This window comes from Schistocerca serialis, chromosome 1, assembly GCF_023864345.2.
Source record: "Schistocerca serialis cubense isolate TAMUIC-IGC-003099 chromosome 1, iqSchSeri2.2, whole genome shotgun sequence".
NCBI classification, from domain to species: Eukaryota; Metazoa; Arthropoda; class Insecta; order Orthoptera; family Acrididae; genus Schistocerca; species Schistocerca serialis.
The window spans coordinates 1,257,894,716-1,257,913,165 of record NC_064638.1 but is presented as its reverse complement, the minus strand read 5'-3'; the positions used below and the strand labels follow the sequence as shown (position 1 = coordinate 1,257,913,165).

Genomic DNA, 18,450 nt, shown 5'->3' with positions numbered 1-18,450 from the left:
ATCTTTATCCAACTTCTCAATAGAAGGCTCATCAGGATATTCTCCATTAGTTTCAACTGAGTGTGCTGGTGGATCGGCATCTCATTCAAATTTCTCATTAGAGGCCTCATCAGGCCATTGTGCGATGGTTTCTACTGAGTGTGCCGGTGGCTTATCATCTCAATCCAACTTCTCATTAGAGGGTTCATCAGGCCATTGTGCAATAGTTTCTACTGAGTGTGCTGTTGCCTCATCATCCGTATTCAACTTCTCATTAGAGGGCTCATCAGGCCATTGTGCAATAGTTTCTACTGAATCTTCTGGTGGCTCATCATCTCTATCCAACTTCTCATTAGAGGGCTCATCAGGCCATTGTGCAATAGTTTCAACTGAGTGTGCTGGTGGCTCATCATACCTATCCAACTTCTCATTAGAGGGCTCATCAGGCCATTCTGCAATAGTTTCTACTGAGTGTGCTGGTGGCTCATGATCTCTATCCAACTTCTCATTTAAGGGCTCATCAGGCCATTGTGCAATAGTTTCTACTGAGTGCGCTGGTGGCTCATGATCTCTATCCAACTTCTCATTAAAGGGCTCATCAGGCCATTGTGCAATAGTTTCTACTGAGTGTGCTGGTGGCTCATCATCTCTATCCAACTTCTCATTAGAGGGCTCATCAGGCCATTCTACAATAGTTTCTACTGAGTGTGCTGGTGGCTCATCATCTCTATCCAACTTCTCATTAGAGGGCTCATCAGGCCATTGTGCAATAGTTTCTACTGAGTGTGCTGGTGGCTCATCATCTCTATCCAACTTCTCATTCGAGGGCTCATCAGGCCATTGTGCAATAGTTTCAACTGAGTGTGCTGGTGGCTCATCATCTCTATCCAACTTCTCATTAGAGGGCTCATCAGGCCATTGTGCAATAGTTTCTACTGAGTGTGCTGGTGGCTCATCATACCTATCCAACTTCTCATTAGAGGGCTCATCAGGCCATTCTGCAATAGTTTCTACTGAGTGTGCTGGTGGCTCATCATCTCTATCCAACTTCTCATTAGAGGGCTCATCAGGCCATTGTGCAATAGTTTCTACTGAGTGTGCTGGTGGCTCATCATCTCTATCCAACTTCTCATTAGAAGGCTCATCAAGCCATTGTGCAATAGTTTCTACTGAGTTTGCTGGTGGCTCATCATCTCTATCCAACTTCTTATTAGGGGTCTCGTCAGGCCATTGTGCGATAGTTTCTACTGAGTGTGCTGGTAGCTCATCATATCTATCCAACTTCTCATTAGAGGGCTCATCAGGCCATTCTGCAATAGTTTCTACTGAGTGTGCTGTTGCCTCATCATCCGTATTCAACTTCTCATTAGAGGGCTCATCAGGCGATTGTGCAATAGTTTATACTGAGTCTTCTGGTGGCTCATCATCTCTATCCAACTTCTCATTACAGGGCTCATCAGGCCATTGTGCAATAGTTTCAATGAGTGTGCTGGTGGCTCATCATCTCTATCCAATTTCTCGTTAGATGGCTCATCAGGCCATTGTGCAATAGTTTCTACTGAGTTTGCTGGTGGCTCATCATCTCTATCAAACTTCTCAGTAGAGGGATCATCAGGCCATTGTGCGATAGTTTCTACTGAGTGTGCTGGTGGCTCATCATATCTATCCAACTTCTCATTAGGGGGCTCATCAGGCCAGTCTGTAGTAGTTTGAACTGAGTGTGCTGGTGGCTCATCATTAATATACAACTTCTCAGTAGAGGGGTCATCAGGTTATTCTCCAATAATTTCTACTGAGTGTCCTCGTGGCTCATCATCTCTATCCAATTTCTCATTAGATGGCTCATCAGGCCATTGTGCAATAGTTTCAGCTGAGTGTGCTGGTGGCACATCATCTCTATCCAACTTCTCATTAGACGGCTCATCAGGCCATTCTGCTATAGTTTCTACTGAGTGTCCTCGTGGCTCATCATCTCTATCCAATTTCTCATTAGATGGCTCATCAGGCCATTCTACAATAGTTTCTACTGAGTGTGCTGGTGGCTCATCATCTCTGTCCAACTTCTCATTAGAGGGCTCATCAGGCCATTCTGCTATAGTTTCTACTGAGTGTGCTGGGGGCTCATCATCTGTATCCAACTTCTCATTAGAGGACTCATCTGGCCATTGTGGAATAGTTTCAGCTGAGTGTGCTGGTGGCACATCATCTCTATCCAACTTCTCATTAGACGGCTCATCAGGCCATTCTGCAATAGTTTCTACTGAGTCTGCTGGTGGCTCATCATCTTTATCCAACTTCTCAATAGAAGGCTCATTAGGCTATTCTGCACTAGTTTCAACTGAGTGTGCTGGTGGATCGGCATCTCATTCCAATTTCTCATTAGAGGGCTAATCAGGCCATTCTGCATTAGTTTCAACTGAGTGTGCTGGTGGCTCATCGTCTGTATCCAACTTCTCATTAGAGGGCTCATCAGGCCATTGTGCAATAGTTTCTACTGAGTGTGCTGGTGGCTCATCATCTCTATCAAACTTCTCAGTAGAGGGCTCATCAGGCCATTGTGCAATAGTTTCTACTGAGTGTGCTGTTGCCTCATCATCCGTATTCAACTTCTCATTAGAGGGCTCATCAGGCCATTCTGCAATAGTTTCTACTGAGTCTTCTGGTGGCTCATCATCTCTATCCAACTTCTCATTAGAGGGCTCATCAGGCCATTGTGCAATAGTTTCAATGAGTGTGCTGGTGGCTCATCATATCTATCCAATTTCTCGTTAGATGGCTCATCAGGCCATTGTGCAATAGTTTCTACTGAGTGTGCTGGTGGCTCATCATCTCTATCCAACTTCTCATTAGAGGGCTCATCAGGCCATTGTGCAATAGTTTCAATGAGTGTGCTGGTGGCTCATCATATCTATCCAATTTCTCGTTGGATGGCTCATCAGGCCATTGTGCAATAGTTTCTACTGAGTGTGCTGGTGGCTCATCATCTGTATTCAACTTCTCATTAGACGGCTCATCAGGCCATTCTGCAATAGTTTCTACTGAGTCTGCTGGTGGCTCATCATCTTTATCCAACTTCTCAATAGAAGGCTCATTAGGCTATTCTGCACTAGTTTCAACTGAGTGTGCTGGTGGATCGGCATCTCATTCCAATTTCTCATTAGAGGGCTAATCAGGCCATTCTGCAATAGTTTCAACTGAGTGTGCTGGTGGCTCATCGTCTGTATCCAACTTCTCATTAGAGGGCTCATCAGGCCATTGTGCAATAGTTTCTACTGAGTGTGCTGGTGGCTCATCATCTCTATCAAACTTCTCAGTAGAGGGCTCATCAGGCCATTGTGCAATAGTTTCTACTGAGTGTGCTGTTGCCTCATCATCCGTATTCAACTTCTCATTAGAGGGCTCATCAGGACATTCTGCAATAGTTTCTACTGAGTCTTCTGGTGGCTCATCATCTCTATCCAACTTCTCATTAGAGGGCTCATCAGGCCATTGTGCAATAGTTTCAATGAGTGTGCTGGTGGCTCATCATATCTATCCAATTTCTCGTTAGATGGCTCATCAGGCCATTGTGCAATAGTTTCTACTGAGTGTGCTGGTGGCTCATCATCTCTATCCAACTTCTCATTAGAGGGCTCATCAGGCCATTGTGCAATAGTTTCAATGAGTGTGCTGGTGGCTCATCATATCTATCCAATTTCTCGTTGGATGGCTCATCAGGCCATTGTGCAATAGTTTCTACTGAGTGTGCTGGTGGCTCATCATCTGTATTCAACTTCTCATTAGAGGGCTCATCAGGCCATTGTGCAATAGTTTCTACTGAGTTTGCTGGTGGCTCATCATCTCTATCCAACTTCTCATTAGAGGGCTCATCAGGCCATTCTGCAATAGTTTCTACTGAGTGTGCTGTTGCCTCATCATCCGTATTCAACTTCTCATTAGAGGCCTCATCAAGCCATTGTGCAATAGTTCTTACTGAGTCTTCTGGTGGCTCATCATCTCTATCCAACTTCCCATTAGAGGGCTCATCAGGCCATTGTGCAATAGTTTCTACTGAGTGTGCTGGTGGCTCATCATCTCTATCCAACTTCTCGTTAGAGGGCTCATCAGGCCATTGTGCAACAGTTTCTACTGAGGCTGCTGGTGGCTCATCATCTCTATCCAACTTCTTATTAGAGGGCTCGTCAGGCCATTCTGCAATAGTTTCTACTGAGTGTGCTGTTGCCTCATCATCCGTATTCAACTTCTCATTAGAGGGCTCATCATGCCATTGTGCAATAGTTTCTACTGAGTGTGCTGGTGGCTCATCATCTCTATCCAACTTCTCATTAGATGGCTCATCAGGCCATTGTGCAATAGTTTCTACTGAGTTTGCTGGTGGCTCATCATCTCTATCCAACTTCTCATTAGAGGGCTCATCAGGCCATTCTGCAATAGTTTCTACTGAGTCTTCTGGTGGCTCATCATCTCTATCCAACTTCCCATTAGAGGGCTCATCAGGCCATTCTGCAATAGTTTCTACTGAGTTTGCTGGTGGCTCATCATCTCTATCCAACTTCTCATTAGAGGGCTCATCAGGCCATTCTGCAATAGTTTCTACTGAGTCTGCTGGTGGCTCATCATCTCTATCCAACTTCTTATTAGAGGGCTCGTCAGGCCATTCTGCAATAGTTTCTACTGAGTGTGCTGTTGCCTCATCATCCGTATTCAACTTCTCATTAGAGGGCTCATCAGGCCATTGTGCAATAGTTTCTACTGAGTGTGCTGGTGGCTCATCATCTCTATCCAACTTCTCATTAGAGGGCTCATCAGGCCATTCTGCAATAGTTTCTACTGAGTCTTCTGGTGGCTCATCATCTCTATCCAACTTCCCATTAGAGGGCTCATCAGGCCATTCTGCAATAGTTTCTACTGAGTCTGCTGGTGGCTCATCATCTCTATCCAACTTCTTATTAGAGGGCTCGTCAGGCCATTCTGCAATAGTTTCTACTGAGTCTGCTGGTGGCTCATCATCTCTATCCAACTTCTTATTAGAGGGCTCGTCAGGCCATTCTGCAATAGTTTCTACTGAGTGTGCTGGTGGCTCATCATCTCTATCCAACTTCTCATTAGATGGCTCATCAGGCCATTGTGCAATAGTTTCTACTGAGTTTGCTGGTGGCTCATCATCTCTATCCAACTTCTCATTAGAGGGCTCATCAGGCCATTCTGCAATAGTTTCTACTGAGTCTTCTGGTGGCTCATCATCTCTATCCAACTTCCCATTAGAGGGCTCATCAGGCCATTCTGCAATAGTTTCTACTGAGTTTGCTGGTGGCTCATCATCTCTATCCAACTTCTCATTAGAGGGCTCATCAGGCCATTGTGCAATAGTTTCTACTGAGTGTGCTGGTGGCTCATCATCTCTATCCAACTTCTTATTAGAGGGCTCATCAGGCCATTCTGCAATAGTTTCTACTGAGTGTGCTGGTGGCTCATCATCTCTATCCAACTTCTCATTAGATGGCTCATCAGGCCATTGTGCAATAGTTTCTACTGAGTGTGCTGTTGCCTCATCATCCGTATTCAACTTCTCATTAGAGGGCTCATCAGGCCATTCTGCAATAGTTTCTACTGAGTCTTCTGGTGGCTCATCATCTCTATCCAACTTCCCATTAGAGGGCTCATCAGGCCATTGTGCAATAGTTTCTACTGAGTCTGCTGGTGGCTCATCATCTCTATCCAACTTCTTATTAGAGGGCTCGTCAGGCCATTCTGCAATAGTTTCTACTGAGTGTGCTGTTGCCTCATCATCCGTATTCAACTTCTCATTAGAGGGCTCATCATGCCATTGTGCAATAGTTTCTACTGAGTGTGCTGGTGGCTCATCATCTCTATCCAACTTCTCATTAGATGGCTCATCAGGCCATTGTGCAATAGTTTCTACTGAGTTTGCTGGTGGCTCATCATCTCTATCCAACTTCTCATTAGAGGGCTCATCAGGCCATTCTGCAATAGTTTCTACTGAGTTACTGAGTCTTCTGGTGGCTCATCATCTCTATCCAACTTCCCATTAGAGGGCTCATCAGGCCATTCTGCAATAGTTTCTACTGAGTTTGCTGGTGGCTCATCATCTCTATCCAACTTCTCATTAGAGGGCTCATCAGGCCATTCTGCAATAGTTTCTACTGAGTCTTCTGGTGGCTCATCATCTCTATCCAACTTCTCATTAGAGGGCTCATCAGGCCATTCTGCAATAGTTTCTACTGAGTTTGCTGGTGGCTCATCATCTCTATCCAACTTCCCATTAGAGGGCTCATCAGGCCATTCTGCAATAGTTTCTACTGAGTTACTGAGTCTTCTGGTGGCTCATCATCTCTATCCAACTTCTCATTAGAGGGCTCATCAGGCCATTCTGCAATAGTTTCTACTGAGTTACTGAGTCTTCTGGTGGCTCATCATCTCTATCCAACTTCTCATTAGAGGGCTCATCAGGCCATTCTGCAATAGTTTCTACTGAGTCTTCTGGTGGCTCATCATCTCTATCCAACTTCCCATTAGAGGGCTCATCAGGCCATTCTGCAATAGTTTCTACTGAGTTTGCTGGTGGCTCATCATCTCTATCCAACTTCTCATTAGAGGGCTCATCAGGCCATTCTGAAATAGTTTCTACTGAGTTTGCTGGTGGCTCATCATCTCTATCCAACTTCCCATTAGAGGGCTCATCAGGCCATTCTGAAATAGTTTCTACTGAGTTTGCTGGTGGCTCATCATCTCTATCCAACTTCCCATTAGAGGGCTCATCAGGCCATTCTGAAATAGTTTCTACTGAGTTTGCTGGTGGCTCATCATCTCTATCCAACTTCTCATTAGAGGGCTCATCAGGCATTCTGCAATAGTTTCAACTGAGTGTGCTGGTGGCTCATCATCTCTATCCAACTTCCCATTAGAGGGCTCATCAGGCCATTCTGAAATAGTTTCTACTGAGTTTGCTGGTGGCTCATCATCTCTATCCAACTTCTCATTAGAGGGCTCATCAGGCCATTGTGCAATAGTTTCTACTGAGTTTGCTGGTGGCTCATCATCTCTATCCAACTTCCCATTAGAGGGCTCATCAGGCCATTGTGCAATAGTTTCTACTGAGTCTTCTGGTGGCTCATCATCTCTATCCAACTTCCCATTAGAGGGCTCATCAGGCCATTCTGAAATAGTTTCTACTGAGTTTGCTGGTGGCTCATCATCTCTATCCAACTTCCCATTAGAGGGCTCGTCAGGCCATTCTGCAATAGTTTCTACTGAGTGTGCTGTTGCCTCATCATCCGTATTCAACTTCTCATTAGAGGGCTCATCATGCCATTGTGCAATAGTTTCTACTGAGTGTGCTGGTGGCTCATCATCTCTATCCAACTTCTCATTAGATGGCTCATCAGGCCATTGTGCAATAGTTTCTACTGAGTTTGCTGGTGGCTCATCATCTCTATCCAACTTCTCATTAGAGGGCTCATCAGGCCATTCTGCAATAGTTTCTACTGAGTTACTGAGTCTTCTGGTGGCTCATCATCTCTATCCAACTTCCCATTAGAGGGCTCATCAGGCCATTCTGCAATAGTTTCTACTGAGTTTGCTGGTGGCTCATCATCTCTATCCAACTTCTCATTAGAGGGCTCATCAGGCCATTCTGCAATAGTTTCTACTGAGTCTTCTGGTGGCTCATCATCTCTATCCAACTTCTCATTAGAGGGCTCATCAGGCCATTCTGCAATAGTTTCTACTGAGTTTGCTGGTGGCTCATCATCTCTATCCAACTTCCCATTAGAGGGCTCATCAGGCCATTCTGCAATAGTTTCTACTGAGTTACTGAGTCTTCTGGTGGCTCATCATCTCTATCCAACTTCCCATTAGAGGGCTCATCAGGCCATTCTGCAATAGTTTCTACTGAGTTACTGAGTCTTCTGGTGGCTCATCATCTCTATCCAACTTCTCATTAGAGGGCTCATCAGGCCATTCTGCAATAGTTTCTACTGAGTCTTCTGGTGGCTCATCATCTCTATCCAACTTCCCATTAGAGGGCTCATCAGGCCATTCTGCAATAGTTTCTACTGAGTTTGCTGGTGGCTCATCATCTCTATCCAACTTCTCATTAGAGGGCTCATCAGGCCATTCTGAAATAGTTTCTACTGAGTTTGCTGGTGGCTCATCATCTCTATCCAACTTCCCATTAGAGGGCTCATCAGGCCATTCTGAAATAGTTTCTACTGAGTTTGCTGGTGGCTCATCATCTCTATCCAACTTCCCATTAGAGGGCTCATCAGGCCATTCTGAAATAGTTTCTACTGAGTTTGCTGGTGGCTCATCATCTCTATCCAACTTCTCATTAGAGGGCTCATCAGGCATTCTGCAATAGTTTCAACTGAGTGTGCTGGTGGCTCATCATCTCTATCAAACTTCTCAGTAGAGGGCTCATCAGGCCATTGTGCAATAGTTTCTACTGAGTGTGCTGTTGCCTTATCATCCGTATTCAACTTCTCATTAGATGGCTCATCAGGCCATTGTGCAATAGTTTCTACTGAGTTTGCTGGTGGCTCATCATCTCTATCCAACTTCTCATTAGAGGGCTCATCAGGCCATTCTGCAATAGTTTCTACTGAGTCTTCTGGTGGCTCATCATCTCTATCCAACTTCCCATTAGAGGGCTCATCAGGCCATTCTGCAATAGTTTCTACTGAGTTTGCTGGTGGCTCATCATCTCTATCCAACTTCTCATTAGAGGGCTCATCAGGCCATTGTGCAATAGTTTCTACTGAGTGTGCTGGTGGCTCATCATCTCTATCCAACTTCTTATTAGAGGGCTCATCAGGCCATTCTGCAATAGTTTCTACTGAGTGTGCTGGTGGCTCATCATCTCTATCCAACTTCTCATTAGATGGCTCATCAGGCCATTGTGCAATAGTTTCTACTGAGTGTGCTGTTGCCTCATCATCCGTATTCAACTTCTCATTAGAGGGCTCATCAGGCCATTGTGCAATAGTTTCTACTGAGTGTGCTGGTGGCTCATCATCTCTATCCAACTTCTCATTAGAGGGCTCATCAGGCCATTCTGCAATAGTTTCTACTGAGTCTTCTGGTGGCTCATCATCTCTATCCAACTTCCCATTAGAGGGCTCATCAGGCCATTCTGCAATAGTTTCTACTGAGTTTGCTGGTGGCTCATCATCTCTATCCAACTTCTCATTAGAGGGCTCATCAGGCCATTCTGCAATAGTTTCTACTGAGTCTGCTGGTGGCTCATCATCTCTATCCAACTTCTTATTAGAGGGCTCGTCAGGCCATTCTGCAATAGTTTCTACTGAGTGTGCTGGTGGCTCATCATCTCTATCCAACTTCTCATTAGATGGCTCATCAGGCCATTGTGCAATAGTTTCTACTGAGTGTGCTGTTGCCTCATCATCCGTATTCAACTTCTCATTAGATGGCTCATCAGGCCATTGTGCAATAGTTTCTACTGAGTGTGCTGGTGGCTCATCATCTCTATCCAACTTCTCATTAGAGGGCTCATCAGGCCATTGTGCAATAGTTTCTACTGAGTCTGCTGGTGGCTCATCATCTCTATCCAACTTCTTATTAGAGGGCTCGTCAGGCCATTCTGCAATAGTTTCTACTGAGTGTGCTGTTGCCTCATCATCCGTATTCAACTTCTCATTAGAGGGCTCATCATGCCATTGTGCAATAGTTTCTACTGAGTGTGCTGGTGGCTCATCATCTCTATCCAACTTCTCATTAGATGGCTCATCAGGCCATTGTGCAATAGTTTCTACTGAGTTTGCTGGTGGCTCATCATCTCTATCCAACTTCTCATTAGAGGGCTCATCAGGCCATTCTGCAATAGTTTCTACTGAGTTACTGAGTCTTCTGGTGGCTCATCATCTCTATCCAACTTCCCATTAGAGGGCTCATCAGGCCATTCTGCAATAGTTTCTACTGAGTTTGCTGGTGGCTCATCATCTCTATCCAACTTCTCATTAGAGGGCTCATCAGGCCATTCTGCAATAGTTTCTACTGAGTCTTCTGGTGGCTCATCATCTCTATCCAACTTCCCATTAGAGGGCTCATCAGGCCATTCTGCAATAGTTTCTACTGAGTTTGCTGGTGGCTCATCATCTCTATCCAACTTCTCATTAGAGGGCTCATCAGGCCATTCTGAAATAGTTTCTACTGAGTTTGCTGGTGGCTCATCATCTCTATCCAACTTCCCATTAGAGGGCTCATCAGGCCATTCTGAAATAGTTTCTACTGAGTTTGCTGGTGGCTCATCATCTCTATCCAACTTCCCATTAGAGGGCTCATCAGGCCATTCTGAAATAGTTTCTACTGAGTTTGCTGGTGGCTCATCATCTCTATCCAACTTCTCATTAGAGGGCTCATCAGGCATTCTGCAATAGTTTCAACTGAGTGTGCTGGTGGCTCATCATCTCTATCAAACTTCTCAGTAGAGGGCTCATCAGGCCATTGTGCAATAGTTTCTACTGAGTGTGCTGTTGCCTTATCATCCGTATTCAACTTCTCATTAGAGGGCTCATCAGGCCATTCTGCAATAGTTTCTACTGAGTGTGCTGTTGCCTCATCATCCGTATTCAACTTCTCATTAGAGGGCTCATCATGCCATTGTGCAATAGTTTCTACTGAGTCTTCTGGTGGCTCATCATCTCTATCCAACTTCTCATTAGAGGGCTCATCAGGCCATTGTGCAATAGTTTCAATGAGTGTGCTGGTGGCTCATCATATCTATCCAATTTCTCGTTAGATGGCTCATCAGGCCATTGTGCAATAGTTTCTACTGAGTTTGCTGGTGGCTCATCATCTCTATCCAACTTCTCATTAGAGGGCTCATCAGGCATTCTGCAATAGTTTCAACTGAGTGTGCTGGTGGCTCATCATCTCTATCAAACTTCTCAGTAGAGGGCTCATCAGGCCATTGTGCAATAGTTTCTACTGAGTGTGCTGTTGCCTCATCATCCGTATTCAACTTCTCATTAGAGGGCTCATCAGGCCATTCTGCAATAGTTTCTACTGAGTGTGCTGTTGCCTCATCATCCGTATTCAACTTCTCATTAGAGGGCTCATCATGCCATTGTGCAATAGTTTCTACTGAGTCTTCTGGTGGCTCATCATCTCTATCCAACTTCTCATTAGAGGGCTCATCAGGCCATTGTGCAATAGTTTCAATGAGTGTGCTGGTGGCTCATCATATCTATCCAATTTCTCGTTAGATGGCTCATCAGGCCATTGTGCAATAGTTTCTACTGAGTTTGCTGGTGGCTCATCATCTCTATCCAACTTCTCATTAGAGGGCTCATCAGGCCATTCTGCAATAGTTTCTACTGAGTGTGCTGTTGCCTCATCATCCGTATTCAACTTCTCATTAGAGGCCTCATCAAGCCATTGTGCAATAGTTCTTACTGAGTCTTCTGGTGGCTCATCATCTCTATCCAACTTCCCATTAGAGGGCTCATCAGGCCATTGTGCAATAGTTTCTACTGAGTGTGCTGGTGGCTCATCATCTCTATCCAACTTCTCATTAGAGGGCTCATCAGGCCATTGTGCAATAGTTTCTACTGAGTGTGCTGGTGGCTCATCATCTCTATCAAACTTCTCATTAGATGGCTCATCAGGCCATTGTGCAATAGTTTCTACTGAGTTTGCTGGTGTCTCATCATCTCTATCCAACTTCTCATTAGATGGCTCATCAGGCCATTGTGCAATAGTTTCTACTGAGTGTGCTGGTGGCTCATCATCTCTATCCAACTTCTCATTAGATGGCTCATCAGGCCATTGTGCAATAGTTTCTACTGAGTCTGCTGGTGGCTCATCATCTCTATCCAACTTCCCATTAGAGGGCTCATCAGGCCATTGTGCAATAGTTTCTACTGAGTGTGCTGGTGGCTCATCATCTCTATCCAACTTCTCATTAGAGGGCTCATCATGCCATTGTGCAATAGTTTCTACTGAGTCTGCTGGTGGCTCATCATCTCTATCCAACTTCTTATTAGAGGGCTCGTCAGGCCATTCTGCAATAGTTTCTACTGAGTGTGCTGTTGCCTCATCATCCGTATTCAACTTCTCATTAGAGGGCTCATCATGCCATTGTGCAATAGTTTCTACTGAGTGTGCTGGTGGCTCATCATCTCTATCCAACTTCTCATTAGATGGCTCATCAGGCCATTGTGCAATAGTTTCTACTGAGTCTGCTGGTGGCTCATCATCTCTATCCAACTTCCCATTAGAGGGCTCATCAGGCCATTGTGCAATAGTTTCTACTGAGTGTGCTGGTGGCTCATCATCTCTATCCAACTTCCCATTAGAGGGCTCATCAGGCCATTGTGCAATAGTTTCTACTGAGTGTGCTGGTGGCTCATCATCTCTATCCAACTTCTCATTAGAGGGCTCATCATGCCATTGTGCAATAGTTTCTACTGAGTCTGCTGGTGGCTCATCATCTCTATCCAACTTCTTATTAGAGGGCTCGTCAGGCCATTCTGCAATAGTTTCTACTGAGTGTGCTGTTGCCTCATCATCCGTATTCAACTTCTCATTAGAGGGCTCATCATGCCATTGTGCGATAGTTTCTACTGAGTGTGCTGGTGGCTCATCATCTCTATCCAACTTCTCATTAGATGGCTCATCAGGCCATTGTGCAATAGTTTCTACTGAGTTTGCTGGTGGCTCATCATCTCTATCCAACTTCTCATTAGAGGGCTCATCAGGCCATTCTGCAATAGTTTCTACTGAGTCTTCTGGTGGCTCATCATCTCTATCCAACTTCCCATTAGAGGGCTCATCAGGCCATTCTGCAATAGTTTCTACTGAGTTTGCTGGTGGCTCATCATCTCTATCCAACTTCTCATTAGAGGGCTCATCAGGCCATTCTGCAATAGTTTCTACTGAGTTTGCTGGTGGCTCATCATCTCTATCCAACTTCTCATTAGAGGGCTCATCAGGCCATTCTGCAATAGTTTCTACTGAGTCTTCTGGTGGCTCATCATCTCTATCCAACTTCCCATTAGAGGGCTCATCAGGCCATTCTGCAATAGTTTCTACTGAGTTTGCTGGTGGCTCATCATCTCTATCCAACTTCCCATTAGAGGGCTCATCAGGCCATTCTGCAATAGTTTCTACTGAGTTTGCTGGTGGCTCATCATCTCTATCCAACTTCCCATTAGAGGGCTCATCAGGCCATTCTGAAATAGTTTCAACTGAGTTTGCTGGTGGCTCATCATCTCTATCCAACTTCTCATTAGAGGGCTCATCAGGCCATTCTGCAATAGTTTCTACTGAGTTTGCTGGTGGCTCATCATCTCTATCCAACTTCCCATTAGAGGGCTCATCAGGCCATTCTGCAATAGTTTCTACTGAGTCTTCTGGTGGCTCATCATCTCTATCCAACTTCCCATTAGAGGGCTCATCAGGCCATTCTGCAATAGTTTCTACTGAGTTTGCTGGTGGCTCATCATCTCTATCCAACTTCCCATTAGAGGGCTCATCAGGCCATTCTGCAATAGTTTCTACTGAGTTTGCTGGTGGCTCATCATCTCTATCCAACTTCCCATTAGAGGGCTCATCAGGCCATTCTGAAATAGTTTCTACTGAGTTTGCTGGTGGCTCATCATCTCTATCCAACTTCTCATTAGAGGGCTCATCAGGCCATTCTGCAATAGTTTCTACTGAGTCTTCTGGTGGCTCATCATCTCTATCCAACTTCCCATTAGAGGGCTCATCAGGCCATTCTGCAATAGTTTCTACTGAGTGTGCTGTTGCCTCATCATCCGTATTCAACTTCTCATTAGAGGGCTCATCATGCCATTGTGCAATAGTTTCTACTGAGTTTGCTGGTGGCTCATCATCTCTATCCAACTTCTCATTAGAGGGCTCATCAGGCCATTCTGCAATAGTTTCTACTGAGTCTTCTGGTGGCTCATCATCTCTATCCAACTTCCCATTAGAGGGCTCATCAGGCCATTCTGCAATAGTTTCTACTGAGTGTGCTGTTGCCTCATCATCCGTATTCAACTTCTCATTAGAGGGCTCATCAGGCCATTCTGCAATAGTTTCTACTGAGTCTTCTGGTGGCTCATCATCTCTATCCAACTTCCCATTAGAGGGCTCATCAGGCCATTCTGCAATAGTTTCTACTGAGTCTTCTGGTGGCTCATCATCTCTATCCAACTTCCCATTAGAGGGCTCATCAGGCCATTCTGCAATAGTTTCTACTGAGTTTGCTGGTGGCTCATCATCTCTATCCAACTTCTCATTAGAGGGCTCATCAGGCCATTCTGCAATAGTTTCTACTGAGTCTTCTGGTGGCTCATCATCTCTATCCAACTTCCCATTAGAGGGCTCATCAGGCCATTCTGCAATAGTTTCTACTGAGTGTGCTGTTGCCTCATCATCCGTATTCAACTTCTCATTAGAGGGCTCATCATGCCATTGTGCAATAGTTTCTACTGAGTTTGCTGGTGGCTCATCATCTCTATCCAACTTCTCATTAGAGGGCTCATCAGGCCATTCTGCAATAGTTTCTACTGAGTGTGCTGTTGCCTCATCATCCGTATTCAACTTCTCATTAGAGGCCTCATCAGGCCATTGTGCAATAATTCTTACTGAGTCTTCTGGTGGCTCATCATCTCTATCCAACTTCCCATTAGAGGGCTCATCAGGCCATTGTGCAATAGTTTCTACTGAGTGTGCTGGTGGCTCATCATCTCTATCCAACTTCTCGTTAGAGGGCTCATCAGGCCATTGTGCAACAGTTTCTACTGAGTCTGCTGGTGGCTCATCATCTCTATCCAACTTCCCATTAGAGGGCTCATCAGGCCATTCTGAAATAGTTTCTACTGAGTTTGCTGGTGGCTCATCATCTCTATCCAACTTCTCATTAGAGGGCTCATCATGCCATTGTGCAATAGTTTCTACTGAGTCTGCTGGTGGCTCATCATCTCTATCCAACTTCTTATTAGAGGGCTCGTCAGGCCATTCTGCAATAGTTTCTACTGAGTGTGCTGTTGCCTCATCATCCGTATTCAACTTCTCATTAGAGGGCTCATCATGCCATTGTGCGATAGTTTCTACTGAGTGTGCTGGTGGCTCATCATCTCTATCCAACTTCTCATTAGATGGCTCATCAGGCCATTGTGCAATAGTTTCTACTGAGTTTGCTGGTGGCTCATCATCTCTATCCAACTTCTCATTAGAGGGCTCATCAGGCCATTCTGCAATAGTTTCTACTGAGTCTTCTGGTGGCTCATCATCTCTATCCAACTTCCCATTAGAGGGCTCATCAGGCCATTCTGCAATAGTTTCTACTGAGTTTGCTGGTGGCTCATCATCTCTATCCAACTTCTCATTAGAGGGCTCATCAGGCCATTCTGCAATAGTTTCTACTGAGTTTGCTGGTGGCTCATCATCTCTATCCAACTTCTCATTAGAGGGCTCATCAGGCCATTCTGCAATAGTTTCTACTGAGTCTTCTGGTGGCTCATCATCTCTATCCAACTTCCCATTAGAGGGCTCATCAGGCCATTCTGCAATAGTTTCTACTGAGTTTGCTGGTGGCTCATCATCTCTATCCAACTTCCCATTAGAGGGCTCATCAGGCCATTCTGCAATAGTTTCTACTGAGTTTGCTGGTGGCTCATCATCTCTATCCAACTTCCCATTAGAGGGCTCATCAGGCCATTCTGAAATAGTTTCAACTGAGTTTGCTGGTGGCTCATCATCTCTATCCAACTTCTCATTAGAGGGCTCATCAGGCCATTCTGCAATAGTTTCTACTGAGTTTGCTGGTGGCTCATCATCTCTATCCAACTTCCCATTAGAGGGCTCATCAGGCCATTCTGCAATAGTTTCTACTGAGTCTTCTGGTGGCTCATCATCTCTATCCAACTTCCCATTAGAGGGCTCATCAGGCCATTCTGCAATAGTTTCTACTGAGTTTGCTGGTGGCTCATCATCTCTATCCAACTTCCCATTAGAGGGCTCATCAGGCCATTCTGCAATAGTTTCTACTGAGTTTGCTGGTGGCTCATCATCTCTATCCAACTTCCCATTAGAGGGCTCATCAGGCCATTCTGAAATAGTTTCTACTGAGTTTGCTGGTGGCTCATCATCTCTATCCAACTTCTCATTAGAGGGCTCATCAGGCCATTCTGCAATAGTTTCTACTGAGTCTTCTGGTGGCTCATCATCTCTATCCAACTTCCCATTAGAGGGCTCATCAGGCCATTCTGCAATAGTTTCTACTGAGTGTGCTGTTGCCTCATCATCCGTATTCAACTTCTCATTAGAGGGCTCATCATGCCATTGTGCAATAGTTTCTACTGAGTTTGCTGGTGGCTCATCATCTCTATCCAACTTCTCATTAGAGGGCTCATCAGGCCATTCTGCAATAGTTTCTACTGAGTCTTCTGGTGGCTCATCATCTCTATCCAACTTCCCATTAGAGGGCTCATCAGGCCATTCTGCAATAGTTTCTACTGAGTGTGCTGTTGCCTCATCATCCGTATTCAACTTCTCATTAGAGGGCTCATCAGGCCATTCTGCAATAGTTTCTACTGAGTCTTCTGGTGGCTCATCATCTCTATCCAACTTCCCATTAGAGGGCTCATCAGGCCATTCTGCAATAGTTTCTACTGAGTCTTCTGGTGGCTCATCATCTCTATCCAACTTCCCATTAGAGGGCTCATCAGGCCATTCTGCAATAGTTTCTACTGAGTTTGCTGGTGGCTCATCATCTCTATCCAACTTCTCATTAGAGGGCTCATCAGGCCATTCTGCAATAGTTTCTACTGAGTCTTCTGGTGGCTCATCATCTCTATCCAACTTCCCATTAGAGGGCTCATCAGGCCATTCTGCAATAGTTTCTACTGAGTGTGCTGTTGCCTCATCATCCGTATTCAACTTCTCATTAGAGGGCTCATCATGCCATTGTGCAATAGTTTCTACTGAGTTTGCTGGTGGCTCATCATCTCTATCCAACTTCTCATTAGAGGGCTCATCAGGCCATTCTGCAATAGTTTCTACTGAGTGTGCTGTTGCCTCATCATCCGTATTCAACTTCTCATTAGAGGCCTCATCAGGCCATTGTGCAATAATTCTTACTGAGTCTTCTGGTGGCTCATCATCTCTATCCAACTTCCCATTAGAGGGCTCATCAGGCCATTGTGCAATAGTTTCTACTGAGTGTGCTGGTGGCTCATCATCTCTATCCAACTTCTCGTTAGAGGGCTCATCAGGCCATTGTGCAACAGTTTCTACTGAGTCTGCTGGTGGCTCATCATCTCTATCCAACTTCCCATTAGAGGGCTCATCAGGCCATTCTGAAATAGTTTCTACTGAGTTTGCTGGTGGCTCATCATCTCTATCCAACTTCTCATTAGAGGGCTCATCAGGCCATTCTGCAATAGTTTCTACTGAGTCTTCTGGTGGCTCATCATCTCTATCCAACTTCTCATTAGAGGGCTCATCAGGCCATTCTGCAATAGTTTCTACTGAGTGTGCTGTTGCCTCATCATCCGTATTCAACTTCTCATTAGAGGCCTCATCAGGCCATTGTGCAATAATTCTTACTGAGTCTTCTGGTGGCTCATCATCTCTATCCAACTTCCCATTAGAGGGCTCATCAGGCCATTGTGCAATAGTTTCTACTGAGTGTGCTGGTGGCTCATCATCTCTATCCAACTTCTCGTTAGAGGGCTCATCAGGCCATTGTGCAACAGTTTCTACTGAGTCTGCTGGTGGCTCATCATCTCTATCCAACTTCCCATTAGAGGGCTCATCCGGCCATTGTGCAATAGTTTCTACTGAGTGTGCTGGTGGCTCATCATCTGTATCCAACTTCTCATTAGAGGGCTCATAAGGCCATTCTGCAAGAGATACCACTGAGACTGCTGGTGGTCTAGCATCTACCTCTAACTGCATATTGGAGGGCTGAGATAGGGATTCTGCAGTAGTCGCGGCTTCTGATGCTGGAGGCACGGCAATTGTGTCGAGCTGATTTGTTTTATCATCTAGTCTTCTTCTGTCAGCGGGATGGTGTTTGCGAGGCCACTGCTGTTGGCAGAATACAGAAAGCTCGGTAAGAGACATGGAACACAAAATCATATATGTGTTTTCAATGTATATCACGAGAATAATTCTGTAACTATCACTTTGTTGCCTTTAACTGTAAGGTAGAAGGAGAACAATTTTAAAAATAATTGATGCCTGATTGTTAATGTTCGTTTGGTGCAGCCGTAATATGCGGGACCTTTATGTGCGTACTTATTTGAGTTTAATGTTTCAGTACAAATTTTTCAGTTGCGTGTGTGTTCAGGTAACAATGGAGATGACGGCAAACGCGATGCAAAATATAATTCCTAATTACGTGTATATTCAATACCGTTTATTGCAGCAGTTAAAGATGTGTCCATTTTTAATGTATTGGTCATGTATACATACAAGTTA

At 45.0% G+C, this 18,450-nt stretch overlaps 2 protein-coding genes across 2 annotated transcripts; both read right to left on the bottom strand.

Moving 5' to 3' along the window:
• Nucleotides 1-159: 159 nt before the first annotated feature.
• LOC126456775 (titin-like) lies at nt 160-10,384 on the bottom strand. The gene is made up of 14 exons (XM_050092550.1): nt 9,857-10,384; nt 8,401-9,803; nt 7,900-8,350; nt 7,494-7,775; nt 6,896-7,440; nt 6,395-6,845; nt 5,989-6,270; nt 3,564-5,935; nt 3,175-3,493; nt 2,786-3,051; nt 2,397-2,715; nt 1,773-2,273; nt 1,428-1,727; nt 160-1,338 (listed from the first exon to the last, which is right to left on the bottom strand). Exons 1-14 carry the CDS (start codon nt 10,382-10,384, stop codon nt 160-162), a joined length of 9,198 nt encoding a protein of 3,065 aa, XP_049948507.1.
• A 713-nt stretch (nt 10,385-11,097) lies between these two features.
• LOC126456769 (uncharacterized) lies at nt 11,098-18,093 on the bottom strand. The gene has a single exon (XM_050092537.1). It carries the CDS (start codon nt 18,091-18,093, stop codon nt 11,098-11,100), a length of 6,996 nt encoding a protein of 2,331 aa, XP_049948494.1.
• Between the last annotated feature and the right edge of the window lie 357 nt (nt 18,094-18,450).